Source organism: Falco punctatus (assembly GCF_963210335.1).
Source record: "Falco punctatus genome assembly, chromosome: 7".
In the NCBI taxonomy this organism is placed as follows: domain Eukaryota; kingdom Metazoa; phylum Chordata; class Aves; order Falconiformes; family Falconidae; genus Falco; species Falco punctatus.
The window spans coordinates 6,816,411-6,832,583 of record NC_137587.1 but is presented as its reverse complement, the minus strand read 5'-3'; the positions used below and the strand labels follow the sequence as shown (position 1 = coordinate 6,832,583).

At 40.4% G+C, this 16,173-nt stretch overlaps 1 protein-coding gene across 32 annotated transcripts in view; it reads left to right on the top strand.

Moving 5' to 3' along the window:
• The window catches only part of NRXN3 (neurexin 3), a 1,019,675-nt gene that overhangs the window by 906,196 nt on the left and 97,306 nt on the right, over positions 1–16,173 (top strand). For 16 of the 32 annotated variants that reach the window (XR_013929432.1, XM_080395263.1, XM_080395264.1 and 13 more), the window contains 2 exons: positions 3,574–3,633; positions 4,940–5,247. Coding sequence is in view for 31 of the 32 variants with exons in the window: in XM_080395263.1 (XP_080251389.1) it covers positions 3,574–3,633; positions 4,940–5,247 (368 nt within the window). In the remaining variant the exon portion in view is untranslated. The remainder of the gene's footprint in view (positions 1–3,573; positions 3,634–4,939; positions 5,248–16,173) is intronic. The other 16 variants (XM_080395252.1, XM_080395242.1, XM_080395241.1 and 13 more) reach the window with 1 other exon arrangement.

The window sequence follows — 16,173 nt, the reverse complement described above, 5'->3', positions numbered from 1 at the left end:
CTTCAATAAGAGCTGGCAGCGTTGCCCACTTTTCAGGTTCGGTCTACAACAGTGTAATGTTTGTAACTAAAGCTAAAGTATTTGTGAAAGTAAGACTAAAATATTTGTGTAACAAAAACAAATATTTTTTTTGACCACCAGGGTTTTATAGAACAGTTAATTCAGTGAAATTGTAAATAAATTTCAAGATAAAGGTATACAGAAAATGCTTATTGAGTCTCAGTGGGTTGCCCTGTTAACTTACAAGACCAAACTAAAATAAATAAATAAAGCTTAACACTAAAAAGAGGATAATTTTGGTAAGTTTGTATTGCTAAAGTCCCTTTAACACTAAAGACAATGATTGCCTCGATTTTGTTAAAAGAGATGCATGTTTAATACCTTGATGCAATTCATGTGCTTGAGAAACCCACCTTCATTTTCTTTTGTGGTTTTGATTTTAGTCTTTGGGGTTTTCTTTTTTGGTTTTCCACCAGATTTTTCATTTTATGTCACTGTTGCTCCAAGTTTAAGCTTATAAGCATGCCAAGGCACTTTCATTTTTAAGTCATCCTGAAGTTTTGAACTGAAGTCTACCTTTCGTGGATATTGATGCTTTGTTAAAAGACAATCACATGTGCATAGGGTATAAAAAAGACAAGACCGGAGCATTCAGACATTCCCAAAGCACTAGATTTTTTTGAGCTAGAAGGGTAGGGCCATGTTTTCACTAAAATGAAAGGAAATTCAGTCTTCACACTTTGTGTTAGGGAATGATATTGTGCAGTGTAACACCTGAGACAATATAGCTTTTTTCCTTCATTCCAAACTAGATAGATGATTTCAGCAACTTAGATACCACTCACATGAAAAAAAATACTAAGAACAAATAATTGACCTAGCTGTTCACCAACCTGCTCATCCATCTGGTCATCCATCCAACAATTAATGTAATGCAGAAACCTTCTGTCAGAAGCCTTTATAAAAATGATGAGAGAAAGGGTAGCTTGCTATCAAAATGGAACAAGATGAACTGATGGATGGAGGAATAGATAGATTCATCAAAAAGATAGCACATAGAATAGCTGTCTTGCCCACATGAGTTCTTGGCTTGTGTGATTTAAGATGAAACACTTTTTGGTTGACATTTTTGAATGCCATAGATTTGGTCTTCCTTTGGTAACACTGTTCCATTATTCATAACAATGAAATAGTTCATTCTTGGAAAAGAAATATAACCCAATGTCTTTCTGGAGTAGCATCATTGCTGGGTTTAGGATTTTTTTTTTGTGGTTTTGTTTTGGTTTTTTTTTAGAATTTTATAGAACAGTTTAAAATATTTTCAAGAGGAGCCCAGATTTAAAATCTTGAATTATATGAGTAATTAGCAAAATATTTAACATTTAAAAAAAACCAAAACCATATTAACCTCACTGAGATTATGTATGTGAGTAAAAGAAGTATTAATCCTAAATCGTTCAACAAGTACTCTTAAAACCAGCAGATTTCCTTAGCAGAATACATGGTGTCTGCTAAGGCACAGATGTTACCTATTCTGCAACTGGATGACCTAATACAGATCCAGAAGCATCTCATCAAAAGGACTGATCCTGGAACTGCTTAATTCTTCAAATCTCTCTTACTTACACGTGAAGTCTCATTGATGGAAGTGACTGCACTGTTGAAGCAAGAGCTGTTAGTGTGAATTAGGATTTGCAAAACCAGACCCAAAATCTCTCCTACTGTTGTAGAAAAGTTGCACTTCAGTAAAATTTCTCTGTTTTTAATTGGTATTCATTATTCCAAATGAAGAAGTCAATGAGAGAGCAAACAAAGAAATGAGAGCTTGAGCTATACAGAATATTTACGAAACACCTCTAAAACTTAAAATATGCTCACCATTTTTCTTTAGTATGGCACTAAAATAGCAGGAGGAAGAATTCACTATGGAAAAAAAACCCTGTAAGTCTGCAACCCTTACACACCTGGTAGAATTTACTAATGTAAACAGTTCCTCAGTAAAACTCAGTGGCCAAATAGATTTTACTTGGGTGAAGTAAGGGCTTCAGATCCATATGATCAAAAGAATGATCAGAAGAGACCGACAGCGGCAGAGTTAAGGGTATATTCTCTCAACAGTTTTCTTTCATTCCATATACATTTCCCTGTTGTCTTTATTCATGCGTGCGTACACCATTGTAAAATGAAGAATGACGAGCGACAGTTCGTAGGTGACTCCAACAAGTGATTGTTCTTTTAGCAAACGCAGTCCTAGGACCACTGCTATCTCCAGCATTAACCATACGATGCAGTGCATGAATCCTGGTCTGGAAGACCACTTCACAAGCAAGGCAGACCCCAAAACATGCAGTCAATGCTCCTATTTTACTGCGGTGGGGCCACCTCCTTGGTGTACACTCTCTTTCAGCATTATTAGACACAGATGAAGGCCTAGAAATACAGTCATGATCTCTTTTTCAGCCCTAATGTACTAACTCCTCATTCTTGAAAGGAAAGTGAGAGGTGTGACAGGGATGTCTAATGCTGTGCTGTGAGCTTGGGTTAGAATAGATGACATCCTGAAGGAAGTCGTCATGCTCCAGTAAAAGGGAGGGAACCTGTTTTCTATCCTGGCTTGGGGAGCACTCCTAGCTGGGACAGAAAAAAAATCTCCTTCCTCATCATTGCCCACCCTTTTTCCTTTTGGTAAAAGATGAAAAACATACAGTGTTGATTTAAAGGGAGAAAGGAGTGGAAATGGAAAGCTTTGAATAGTCAGTACCTTCCCTCCATTTTCAGGGATAACATCTCAGTATTGGTGGAATAACTCCCTGTTCTTCACGTCTACCTTTTGGCACTCCATCATGAGTGAGGGTGAGAAGGAAGGAACAGTAGCAAGTGAAATGTCTGGGTACGCAGGGGCAGGGACAGCACATAAATAAATACAGTACGAGAGGGAGGGGCCGTGTGAGGAGAAGGGAAGGGGGTGTAGTAAAGAGCTGACAGCGTATCCATAAAAACAATCCAAAGCACAACAGGGCAGAGGGGAAAAGCAAACTAAGGACATAGTATATGACAGGAGTTTGTCCTTCTACAGCGTACAGTGCCATTCCATCTAGCTCAGACAGGAGCTGGGCTGACGATATTGACAGATACTGTTATTGGATCCAGTTTTCCTCCTAGATGAGAGGAAAGGCTCTGTTTACATGCTGAGGATGTGTGGCTTCAGTGCATGTTTGTTGATGTTTTAATAGACATACGTTGCCCCTGGTAAGTTTAAAACCTTCTGAGATGCAGAATATCGCATCAGGTGTTTCAACACTTTCCAGGGGAAGGATATCCTCCATATTTATTTCTCATTTCTTCATCAATGCGGTTACCCAACCCTGATCAAGTCCTAGTGTTTCATTTATACATCTGTGGGTGAGGAGCACCAGGGACGTGCAGCCCACCTCCACATGTCCATATGTTACACCTCTCCATACACTTTTTGCTTAGTTAGCTAGGGCCGTCTTTGGGGACAGGAACTCCTTTCAGATACATTTCTTCTCTTGTCCCCGTTCTCTTCCCCATGGTCCATCCTGTCACCATAAGATGATGCAACACCGCATCACCACTTGACTTCAAGACCCGTCACGACGACCACCAAAATTGGTGAGCCCCCCCTTGTATTTTGATCTACTCTAACCACTGGCTGTGAAGGAGTGAGCAGTGGGTTATAGGCTGTGCTTTGCTACGTGGTGGCATTTTGCACCTCTCATCAGGGTTGACTAGAGAGAGAACGTGGTGAGTGAGAACTGGGGAGCGGGAATGGGATGGGAACATGCGTTTCAAACTTCATAAAAATGGGAAACTACATAGATATTTGAATGATGATTGACTTGATAACCTTTCTGCGCTCTGCCCAGTCTGGTTGTCGGTTAATTGAACAGATTCCAGGTGGCGTGCCTCTAATCTTCTTGAGTAACAGTGAAATTATAGGCACTGCCTTTGCACTGCGTGAAGCAATTTATTTCTTCACATAGTCAACCTAGTGCAGCCTGGGACATAAGCAGTATTTATAGAACAGTCCAGGCTGAATGTGATTTGTGTGTCCTGCAAAACGAGGTGAATTGGCAATTGTTGCTAGATTTATTTTTAATAAATATATTTTTCATTACATATGATATTGGACCACTCCTAACACTCAAGGTGTGACCTTGAGTAAACCTCCCAACCTGCCTACATATGAATTTCACTGTCTGTAAGAGGGGAGTCACATGTAAGGCATTCTGGGGCTTAATCATCTGAAGCACTATGTTATCCTCATTATTTCAAAATCTTTGCTCTTTCAGAGACATCAGAAATGTTTGCATTTAGTGTTTCTTGGGTTTAGATATGTGAGCCTTCACAACACAATATTCATAGCTGGAAGATCACGACTGATCCTGTCTTAAGATTCACACACAATCTTTATATCACCATCAGTTTTTTCCAATGTTTTACTGCGCTTAAGCCACCCCTTAAAAGCTTTGCATTATTAGAAGTGGCTTTATGAGTTAATCCCATCCTTTGACCAGTCAAAATAGGTTTGCTTATGACGTAAACCCTGACAGGAACTGCAATCTGAATTGATAGTAGTAAAATAGCCACATATTGAGCCTTATTTGTAGTTTTCAATGGATCCAACTCTAAAAGAGTGGGTTCAAATTTCTGACTGAGTCAAAGCTCCTCCAGAGCTTTGATGTGTGAGTGGATGCTGAAATATGAGGTTCAGTTTTAGCTGGTTTTGCTTTCAGGTTAATCTTCCTTATGAATAAGCTTTAGGCAGTACTTTTCTGTACTGTATTTCTACAGTCATCATAAACGCTACCAAGAATGAATCTACCTCTTTGTTGTCCATCATTTCTGGCCAGGACTCAATGTAAGATGCAAAACAAAGGAAATGTCTGGCAATAATGTTATTCACCCCCTTCACTAGGACGACAGTTAACGATCTTCAACACCCAGGCGCAAATAGCCATAGGAGGGAAGGACAGAGGGCGTCTCTTCCAAGGCCAGCTCTCCGGTCTCTACTACAATGGCTTGAAAGTGCTGAATATGGCAGCAGAGAACAACCCCAACATCAAAATCAACGGAAGCGTCCGACTTGTTGGTGAAGTCCCTTCCATCTTGGGAACAACGCCCACAACCTCCGTGCCACCAGAAATGTCTACTACAGTCATGGAAACCACAACTACGATGGCCACCACTACAACCCGAAAAAATCGTTCACCACCCAGTATCCAGGTGAGTCAATTAGTCTTTTGCATTTCCTTGGGTTCTTGATCAGTCTTTTGTTTCGCTGCTTACTTGTAAGCTCATGGGAGCCATGTTCCCTGAGTCATGCTCCATGTAACTCTTTTTTTTAATGATGTTGTACAGGGTAAACCACCACGAAATGTTGTCCACCTGTGTGGGTGAACAAACAGCTGGATGAATTATTATGGCACACGCGTGTGATAACGGGGACAGATTTTGCTTCAGTTCTAGTGCAAACCCATTTATATAAGGAGGATTGCCCCAATGTGAACACAAACATGATTTTAACTTTGTTTCCATAGTTTCTTATGTGGGGAAACATATCCCTAAGAGAGTTAGAAAGCTTAATGGGGGATGGGTTTATGGTTATTTATGACAGTATATGCTGCAGCAATGGTGAAGTTCATAATGGGGAGAAAAGCAATGGAGCATTACTTCAAGGTAGAGCCATTTTTCCTTTTCCTTTTGTAGCCTTCCTGTAGGAAATTTTAAAGGAACACTATCAAGATCAGTTTCTTGCAAAATGTAGGTATTCCAACATAGAGCCGTTCCAATATCTTTGGTAAAAATCATTCCTACAAAATAAATGCATTTCAGATGTTCTGGCTTAATTGTGCCAATGTAGTGTTTTGAGTCCTAAAAATGCAGTGGGTTTGGAACTACTCATGTGACAGCCAGAATATGGTACTGATTAGAAATAAACACCTTAAATTGCCTCTTCTTGTCTGTGCAATCTGAGCAGTGGATCAGATTTTGAAAACTATTTATTTCAGTGGCATACTATCAAGTTATCAACTGGGATGAAACAGTTGTTTTAAAATCTTTACGTCAGAATCTCATTCTATATAAATTGACAGCAGCATACATTGGCTGAGACACTGGCGAGTGCTTATTGATCAGAATGTCCCTTTATTAAAACTCCAGAGAAAGGTATATTATTGTGTAGTTGGAGAAAAAAAAAAATTCATCTCCTTCTCTGAAACAAATTCTGGTGCTTGGGACAGAAGACCTTCATGAAATCAAGGACTTTGAAATCTCTAATGATGCAAGTTGCGTGCCTGCTTTCTGACTGCTTCAGAAGGTTTAATCAGTTATTGATTGGTTTTGTGTATATATGTGTGTCCATACTCTTTTTTTTTTTAATCTAGTCCTGGTCACTTAGGATGAGAAAACACAAAACCCACCGTCTTACTTATGTAGGAGGTCAGGCCACACCTGGAGTATTGTGTCCAGTTCTGGGCTCCTCAGTACAAAGGAGAGATGGAGAGAGTCCAGCAAGACACCTCTAAGATGGTTAAGGAACTAGAGCATCTCTCCCATGAGAAAAAGCTGAAAGAGCTGGGCCTCTTCAGCCTGGAGAAGAGAAGGCTCAGGGGGAATCTTATTGATGCATACAAATACCTGAAGAGAGGGTGTAAAGATGACAGTGGTGCCCAGTGACAGGACCAGAGACGGGGGGGGTTTGGACCAGGTGACCTCCAGAGGTCCCTCCCAACCACAGCCATTCTGTGATTCTGTGAGGTACCTCTGGCTGCAGCGGAATTGACAACTATTAGAGTAATTAATTCCAAGCTAAAGTTTAACATTGGTCCCTTTGATACTCTGTAAATCCAGTTGGCAGCAGGACTGGGATTAACTGAGTTATTAGCTACAAACACCCAAGAGGTGATTTATAAAGCCTCAGCTAAATGAGGGGAAATTAACCCAGGTTTGGTCATTGTTTGTAATAAACTTTGAAAGTCTTACAGTTCCTTCTCCCCAGCTAGCTGTAATTTTAGAGGAAATCTGTATGATTTCATCTCCAGAAGGATAAAATCTGTGGCTCTGATCCTGCTCTTGTTAGTTTATTGGAGATTTTCTATACTTTATAAAGGCAGCAGAACTGTGTTTAGCTATAACAGTGTAATGGAGTGTAGCAGTGGAACTTTGTGGGCTGGATCAAGCTGGAAATGACCCTGGCTTACTTGAAGAGGAACTCGTCCAGAAAGCTTTCTGCCTAGCCTACATGGCAGTTCAGCCAGCCTTTAGAGACCACTGTGTGCTGAAAGAGCATCAAGAAGGTTTAATAAAATGTCAAAGTGCTTCTAAAAACATAGTTAGAGCAGAGATTTCCTGGATACACATGCACCACAACAAATGGCCTCATCTTAGCTGATATTAAAGCAATAACTCTTTGACACTTCATGCTACCCACTGAAGGAAAGATAAAGGTCAATATGTACCTCCATTACAACTTTCTGCATTTCAATATCAGGCCATTTTATTGCTGTCGCAGCACAGATGGCTTGCCTTTCTTCCTTACTGTTGATAGAATTTGATTCTGTCAGCTTAAGTTGCGTTATTTGTGCGATGAAAGTGAGAAGAAATTGTCTTTTTCTGTTTGGGCAGTATCTCCAGCTGTGGTTTTCAGATGCCTAATGGTTATTTTATCTCGCTTGTGTTCAACATCACCATTGTCAAGCCTGCTTACAATTTTAGATCTAAGTGGTGGAAAAATCTAATAGAACAAGTTTGTTCTTTGGGGAACGTAAAATATAGCTACCTGAGGCTATGAGCGGTACAAATACAGTTAGTTATTACCTTGCTCCAGCTTCCTCTTCTCTTTTCTGCTCAGAAATAAACAATTTTTCTTCCCTTTCAAGGAAGTTCACAGTTTAGTCTCTTCTCTCCTCATTCTGAACAGCACAATCCAAGCATTTTTTTGCTCACTTAGTTTGATCACAACAATCCGTCTGCTTCCTGGTACCATCCACCAAGCAACAGCAGGTTATTTTTCCGATCCCATTTAAAGTCTCTGTTCGTCACGATGCATGCCAAAAAGTTGTCAGAGGTGAGGCTGGCGATGGTCTAAGGCAGCTGTTTATCAAGCTGATCAATGTTGTCACATTTTTTTGTTTTATTGTCCGTTTTTTTGGATCCATGTGTGATACCTTGTTTTATGCTTAGACTGTGTAGTCCTTGGGTTCAAAATGCGCTGTTCAATCTGCATGCGTGTACTGTTTCGCACAGAAGCGTTTTGGCCCACTGTAGTAATACCAGGCATGATACAAGTAAAAGCAAAGCATCTAATGCAAAATAGCAAGTATTGGAATAAAGAATTATTATTACTACTGTATTAGAAGTATCTGTGGTATTTTTATTACTCATTTTCACATGTAAGTAACTAAAACTTCTCCTTTTTGAAATGCATATAAAGCTTGTGCAGAATATCAAGTCCGTAATCCCAAAGTGATACAAAATCCAGGGGAATTTCACTAGGATTTAGATTTACACATCACTTGTTAAGGAAGTACAGAAGATCATGATAACTTCAAAGAGTTCAATTATTTGTAACATACACCATGATACCTCCTGCAGTTAGATAGTCTGAGTACTGCCAGAAGTATTTTAGAGCACAGTTAGATTAAAATAGCTGGGAAAACGAAGTGCTTTAAAAAATACACAGTATATGCACAGACCAATGACATGCTTTTCAATCTGTGAAGATCCCAAACATGAGATATAGTCTTGTACAAATGACCAAGACAAAGGGAATTGAGAGAAAAATATTACTGGAAATAGCCGGTGGCAATGATATTAGCATTTAAAATGTCTGTAACTTCATTTTGTTTTAAAATTTATAATAGCGTTTCTGCAAGGCAGTGAAAGTCAGATCAGTGGAGGATAGGCAGGACTGGAGTGAGAAACAGTGGAGATGTGCCACTGTATGCTGTACTGGTAGGAAGGTTTCTGTGGTTCAGATAGCCTTCAGAGAGGCCTTGAAGGAAGAACAAGAGCTGACCTTCTTCTGTTAACTGAAAATAAGGGAGAAAAAGGAGTTTCACATCATGTTTGTTTCAGTGAGTCGCAAACGGGGCTTGTGCTCTGCTGCCCCTGAGTAGAACCACTCATGTGTCTTCCTCATGCATGGTTTTGTTCTGGATTTAAGTACGGTCTGTTCAGAAGGGACATGTGTTGTACTAAATTCCTGCTCCCGGTCTCAGGGACCTGACAGACCAGACTCTTCTGTGACAACAGCATCCTCTCTGGGACTTCTGCTTTGCCATGCTGCCCTACAAAGGCCTCGAAGACAAGCCGCTAGCTTTCTGGTGTGGGACACCAGAAACCATGTTGCACAGGCTGCTGTTAGAGGAGGGTCACCGTACTCTGCCATGTCTTATTCTTGCAAGGCTTCCACATTTCTTGCAGGGTTACTTTGTTAGTAATTGTTAAAGTCCTGCAATCCCACGTGCCCCTATTTCCTGATCTAAAGAACAGCTTCAATTATTAGTGAAGTAGTTCAGGGGTTTCCTGGGTTTGGGAGACTTCTGTGAAAACAAGTTAACATGACACTCATTCTCTTGGCTTCTGCTTCCTTGTCAGCTGCTTATGTGCTCAAAATTTAGTGAGTCACTGCTCAAAGCTTTTTGGGAGACTCTCCATATGCTCTCGTGTAGTGCATTCTGTCCAGTTCACAGCTAGGTCATTCAGTTTCCAAATGATTTGTGTAAAGATATCTTTTAAGTTCATTACTAAGTAAAGCTAGCTTAGAAGAGCATGCGTGGTGTTACAAGAGTCTTCCATTCAAAACACGTTGAGTTCAGCAAATCCAAGATATGATTCTAGCTGTTGTGTGGGTCCTTAAGGAGAACTGCTCCAGATAAGCTTCTGGGGGCCCGAGGACAGGCCCCTGGTATGTCTGTCCTATGACGTGGGGGTCTGGCGTCCCAAGACCACTATCATAGACATTTTGCTGTGAAAAAGAGATCAAACCATTCTGGGAGGACAGATGGACTTCTGGTTATGCGCTGCATGAGGAACCAGAAACTGTGTGCCCTGTTACATATCCAGTGCATGCCTCAGCTTCTTGAGATGATGATAATGGCACTTGTTCAAGCTGTAGCTTGGAGGTGATGAGAATAAATTCCTTGTGGAAGTTTTCAGCTATGATCTCAGAGCCATAGAATGACAATGTTTAAAATACAATATGCAGAATGTTCTCTCTAAAGAATAGAAAAGGGCACCTGCCCGTTATCTGTATAGAGAGTCTAGCCCACTGGTGTGGCTCGGAATAAAGTTCTCAACCTTTTATTTTAACCGTTAGGCTTTCCAGCCTTCTAACTGTGTTTTCTATTGAGGGTCCAATAATCTTGATTAATGTCTTTCCATAACGTGCAGCTCCAGGCTAAATCCTTTCTTACAGTGTATATCACAAAAGAAAATAACACAGAAGATTTGTCAGTCTAATTAGACTTTCACTGTCAGCTAAGACAAATAAAATTGGCTCACCCATGGTCTTGCCTAGGTACTTTCTTTTAGAGTCATAGATAATAATTTGGGGGGGAAAGAAATTGGCCTTTAATTTAGTTTTTGCTTCTTATAAGTCACTAGTGACAATTTCATCCCAAGACTGCAAAGCTCTAATGAAAAAAGAGCTTTTGATGAGTCTCTCCTTTAAAGACTGACTTCATTGGCCCATTGGTACCCCTGCGAATAACGCAGTCTCGCTCTCATCTCTCCTTTTCTGCTTCTTCCTTAACTGTTTTTTCTTAAAGAGACTAAAGCCCCCAACCTGTACCATCTTTCAGAGTGGGACCCTTTCTACTGCACTACAGTCCTGTTGAGTGAGATGGTAAAGTTGCATTGCTGCAGTGGAATCATAAAATGGTATTTACTTATTCAAAGTCACATTTCTTCTGTGATGATTATACAGTAATGGGGTTTGGGCAGAGAAAGAAAGCAGAGTTTGGAAGCAGGAATCTGAATGTGGGATAGAAAATTTTTATGCAAACTATCGTTCATGTAGGTTACAGAGTGATTAATTCAATAATACCAAATGACCCCTAAATACTTCACGAGTGTGTAGTACAGAAATAGGTGTAGTGCACATTAAAATACAGAATCTTGTGTGTGTAATGTAGTAGCTACCTAGCCAGAAACGTGTATGTGATGGGATAATGTTCTGTACGGGAAAGAGATCAAAACATTCTCCAAGTTTTAACTTCTTATTAAATGAGAGAGTGGTGTGGTGTGTTTGAATTATCTTTATTGATGTAGTGTTCGGGATATTCAAATGACCTATGAAGCTCATGTAATCTAAAGTATAATGCTATATTTTCATTATTTCATTCGCTATCTGCAGAAGACAGGTGTGCTGCGCTTCTGGAAGTGCCGCAGTGAACCAGAAACTCAGTAGCCATCCTAAAAGAGAATGTGATTTTACTGTAGTATTATTTTTCCAGCCTACGCTCCCAAGTGCTGACAAATACTGATGATGGAAATAAGCTCAGCCTTGTATTTCTGCTAAGCACAATTACAGTAATAAAGAACATTGTATTTGTAAAACAGCTCATGCATATGCTGGTGTATGCTGTCATTTGTTGACATTATCACCAGCGATATTTGAACATTTAACTTAGTAACCATTGTCAGCTCCAAATGGAGACTACTCTTTTGTGACTCCAGGGGAGGGATTTGATTGAATATGTGTGGCAAACACAAGTTTGCCTCAAGTTGATGCATAGTATGATTTCTCAAAATATAGCTTACACTCTCATTCTTTGCATAACCTGTTTTTAAATAATAGCATTGTCAAGTAGTCACTTCAGCCACTCCTCTGTGTGTTCTGCTGGGACACACATCATCTTTTTATTTCTTCCATCTAACAGTTTACAGAAGGCCCGAGTTAGCAGATCCATTTCTATAAGGGTTGAGTTTACATTGCCTTTAATCAGAACAGTCATTCAGGATTTGCAGCAAAATCTCAGCTGATGTTTTTGAAACACGTACCCAGTTCTGTTCTACTGTGAATTTTGGAAGTGAAGATTTGGCCCAGCATATGAAGTGGGGGGGTGGGGGTGGGGGGGTAGTGGTTTAGCACTTTTCTAGAAATTCAGCGCATGTTTATGAATTTTTTTATCTTGTTCAAGAACTTACTGAAATATTTGCTTGATTTGAGGTGTCCTTAAAGCAAGCCCTTTTGTGTAATGAAAGGGTAAGAAGCTGTAACATCCTGATTTCGGCTGGGATAGAGTTAATTTTCTTCCTAGTAGCTGGTAAAGTGCTGTATTTTGGATTTAGTAAGAGAATAATGTTGATAACACACTGATGGTTTTGTTATTGGGAAGTAGTGCTTACCCTAGAGTCAAGGACTTTCCATGTCCCCATACTCGGCCCGTGGGCAAGTGCACAAGAAACTGGGATGAGACAGAGCCAGGACAGCTGACCTGAACTGGCCAGAGTGATATCCCATACCACAGAGCATCGTGCCCAGTATAGAAACTGGGGGGAGTTGGCTGGGAGCTGCTGGTCGCTGCTCAGGGACTGGCTGGGCATCGGTCAGCAGGGGTGAGCAACTGCCTTGGGCATCACTTGTTTTTTATTCTTTTGGCTTTTATTCCTTTCTCTCTCTCTCTCTCTCTCCCCCCTTTTCATTACAATTTTTGTTGTTATTATGTATTTTTATTTTATTTCAATTATCAAATTATTCTTATCTTAACCCACAAGTTTTACCCTTTTCCCAGTTCCCCTCCCCATCCCGCTGGGGTGGGTGTGCGGAGTGAGCGAGCGTCTGCGTGGCACTTGGTTGCTGGCTGGGGTTAAACCATGACATGTAATAACAACTGTAGTAAACTGATACCTACCTTCTGCAGGCAAGGAGGCATACATTTCTTGGAAAGTGCCCTTAATAACATCAGTATGTACTTTTTTATTTTCTTCAGGGCACAATATCCCTTTGTGTATTAAAACATGTCATTTGCCCTGCCAAAAAGGATTCTTGAAAGTCACGTGGAAGATTATTTTCAAAATCTGATTAATGGAGTACTCAGGAACTGAAGCTACCATAGTTGACCATACATTTGATCACAAGCCAAATGAAAGAATAGGACGAGTGTGTTCTAGGGCAGTTTTGCTGCAACAATATATGATGAAGAGATCCAATACTGCAAAAGCAACTGCTTAGAAATAAATGGAGTAGAATCAATGGTTATAGCTCAAATATAGTTGGAGGATTAGCTCACGTTTTGTTATAGCATATCTGCTCTGCTGGCTATTTATATACTTCAGGGAAATGCCTAGAAGCTGCAGTCATTGCCAAAATAATTCCAGAGCATATAGTTGCATATTATTTATTTGAGATTTTTTTTTTTTTTTTTACAAGGCTGGCTGAGAGTTTGGAATGTACGTCTTATCTTTCCTAGCTCATATCTGAGTGAATGTGCAGAAATTAGAAACACATCCATGCTGTTGTGACAGACCCGCTTTCTGAAACCATCTAATTAATGCCTTGGGTTTTCTGTAGAATGATGGTGGTGTTAACTAGCAGAAACAGAAGGATTTCTGCTAGTTTCTTTTTCGTCTGTGGGATGAGTCGTCACTGATTTGCAAGATATGTCTGTCACAGTACACTTCTTAAAAGTAGCGATTAGCAAGACAGGCTATGCAACCGCCAATCCTTTCTCTCCTCCCTGAGATGGCATATGAGTAGGCGGGATGTTGTTAATTTTGATTGCAAAATTCTGTTCTATTGTATTCTGAAAGACAAGAATTTGTTTCCACAAATTTTCAATACAAAAATAAAGCCAAAGGGGCGAGGAATTGGATTTCAGTTCTCTTGGTATTGCATGGGATGCAAATGATCCCCTTCTTTCTTATATTACATATCTGGGGGAAATTTGGTCCTGTTGGCTTTTCACAGTTAAAATGACTCTCGTGAATGGACTGTCTTCCCTAGTAACTGCTTTGAAAGTTTTCCGCTGGTGCTGTGTTGCCCATTTTGCTGTGTCTCAGATTGGGTGTGCTAAGGAAATCGATTTGTGGGTAAGGACACTTCCAGAGAATACCAGTAGTTTATTAGGAGTCATCAACCAGAGAGTAGAAGCGTTGGGAATGCTCTGATGGCTAAATCTACGAACACGGATAGAGAAGGGATGAATACTGACAAGGAACCAAGATCCAGAGGATGAGATACATCTATCTTATAGAGATATGGGAAGGAAACAGCAAGATTGAAATATGGAGAGTGACATGGCTAGAGGTGGTGGGCTGGTGGTTCTAGCAACTCTCTTTTGGAGAGGCAAAGGAGAGAAAAGCAAGAGACTCGTACCCATATGGCTTAGTAACCACTCTTCTACTTTTTAATCTCTGCTTTGTTCTATAGTCTATCTTCCCAGGGATAAAAGGAATTTTTTTTATTATTATTTTTTTTTCCAAGCTGGCAGGGACTTGGTTCAGTGTACCTGCTGATACTGAGATCTGAGGACCCATGGCTTCTTCCACAGCAGTTCAAAGCCAGGCGGGGCTGGACTGTCACACACTTGTACTATCATCTAAAAAGCACCTCTTCCTCTCACTTGCGACAGCTCTTTTCCAGTGACTGTTTCAAAGCAGGAAAACTCATTCTTAGTGTAAAAAGAGTCAGGTCAGGTAGGGAGAAAAAACTACTATATGTTGTGCTCTTCTAACATCTAAGTAATAGCCTCAGTGCCCAAGCCATACACAGAGATTTGCACAAATAGCTTGAATCTAACTTGGTCATAATGTCCTTTTTTTTTTTTTTTTTTTCCTCCTTTCTTTCCTGAAAGATGACCTCCAATGAAAGTATAAGGACATGAATGATTTCAATCTGTGGTAACAATGGAGAACCAGTCTTGACTGACTCCAGCAGCATAAATATACCAAATGACAGATTATCCTGCTGCCTCCCTCCCTGCTGCCTGAGCACACACATACACACTCAGCAGCACACAGCAAAATTCAAATTGGTCTTTATCTTTTATCTGTTGCCCCAGTGATTAATGCTGCTCTTGCTGGGAGACTAATCGAACGAGGGGAAATATGGAGGAAGAAATATGTATTTCTTAGACTATTGTTATCAGTGTATTATTATTCCTTTAATATATTTTTCTCCTGTTAGAAGAACTTAATGTACTGACACAGCAGGAAGCGAGAGGTGAGAGCAGGTTTGATGGCAAGAAGATGAATGGGGCAGGCCACAGCAAGTGAACACAGGCACTTTGCATGAGGAGGGGAGCTGCTGAGCTGCTTGGGGGTTGCAGCATTTTAGCTAGAAAACCAGGAGGCTGTAGCAGGCTGAATACAGGTCCTGAACCAGGAGCTACTGTTTTCTAAGCCCTACTCGATTCACTCAGCAGCTGTCACAAACGTCCTCGCTAGATGGTTCTTGACTTTCCTGGTGTAGTAAAATAAGGATACGCTGCTCCTTGGTCTGTGTCCCAGCCAAAAGTACAGGCACTGTTCTGGCAGTATGGGCAATACTGGTAAATTCCCTCGGGTGTTTTATTCCGTTTCCCTCTTGCCTGGTCTTTGGCCTTGTTCTTTCCTAGTGGGACTATGACCCTGTAGTTCCACTTTGATCCCACAGGTGTGTATAGCATAGAGCAGAAAATTCACTCTGTGCCATGGTAAAACCAGAAGCGGATGCTTTGAATGGCTATGACTTAAATCTAAGTAGGAGGCCTGTCTTATGAGTGAATAGGAATGGATTCCAATTGTTTTGTTTCCTCAGGATCATAAGAAAAAAAGACTTAAAAATTGGTAATCAAGAGGTCACACCTTATTTTGTTTTCTCTTTGAGAAGAATACAGAAAGGAATACCTGTAATAAAGGAATATTGTTTGGGACTGAGGGTCATGTCGCTTCTCTCCTTATTTCAGCATTCTGGCTGTTTTAACAAGTGTGACTATTCATTTTCCTAAATATATGCTTGTTGTGGTGAGATGGTGATGGACGTCAAAAAAGAAATGAGACAGAAATAGAAAAAGAAGTGATGATACCTGCGCTATAGAAGCATTTTTTGGTAGGATCAATATTCCCTTGGCTCTGTTTTTTTTTATTACTCTTTGCTGTGGGTATATTGACATAATCTCCCCTTCCTCCACAGAGCAGGCTCAAGACTTGCAAATATGTTTAGGG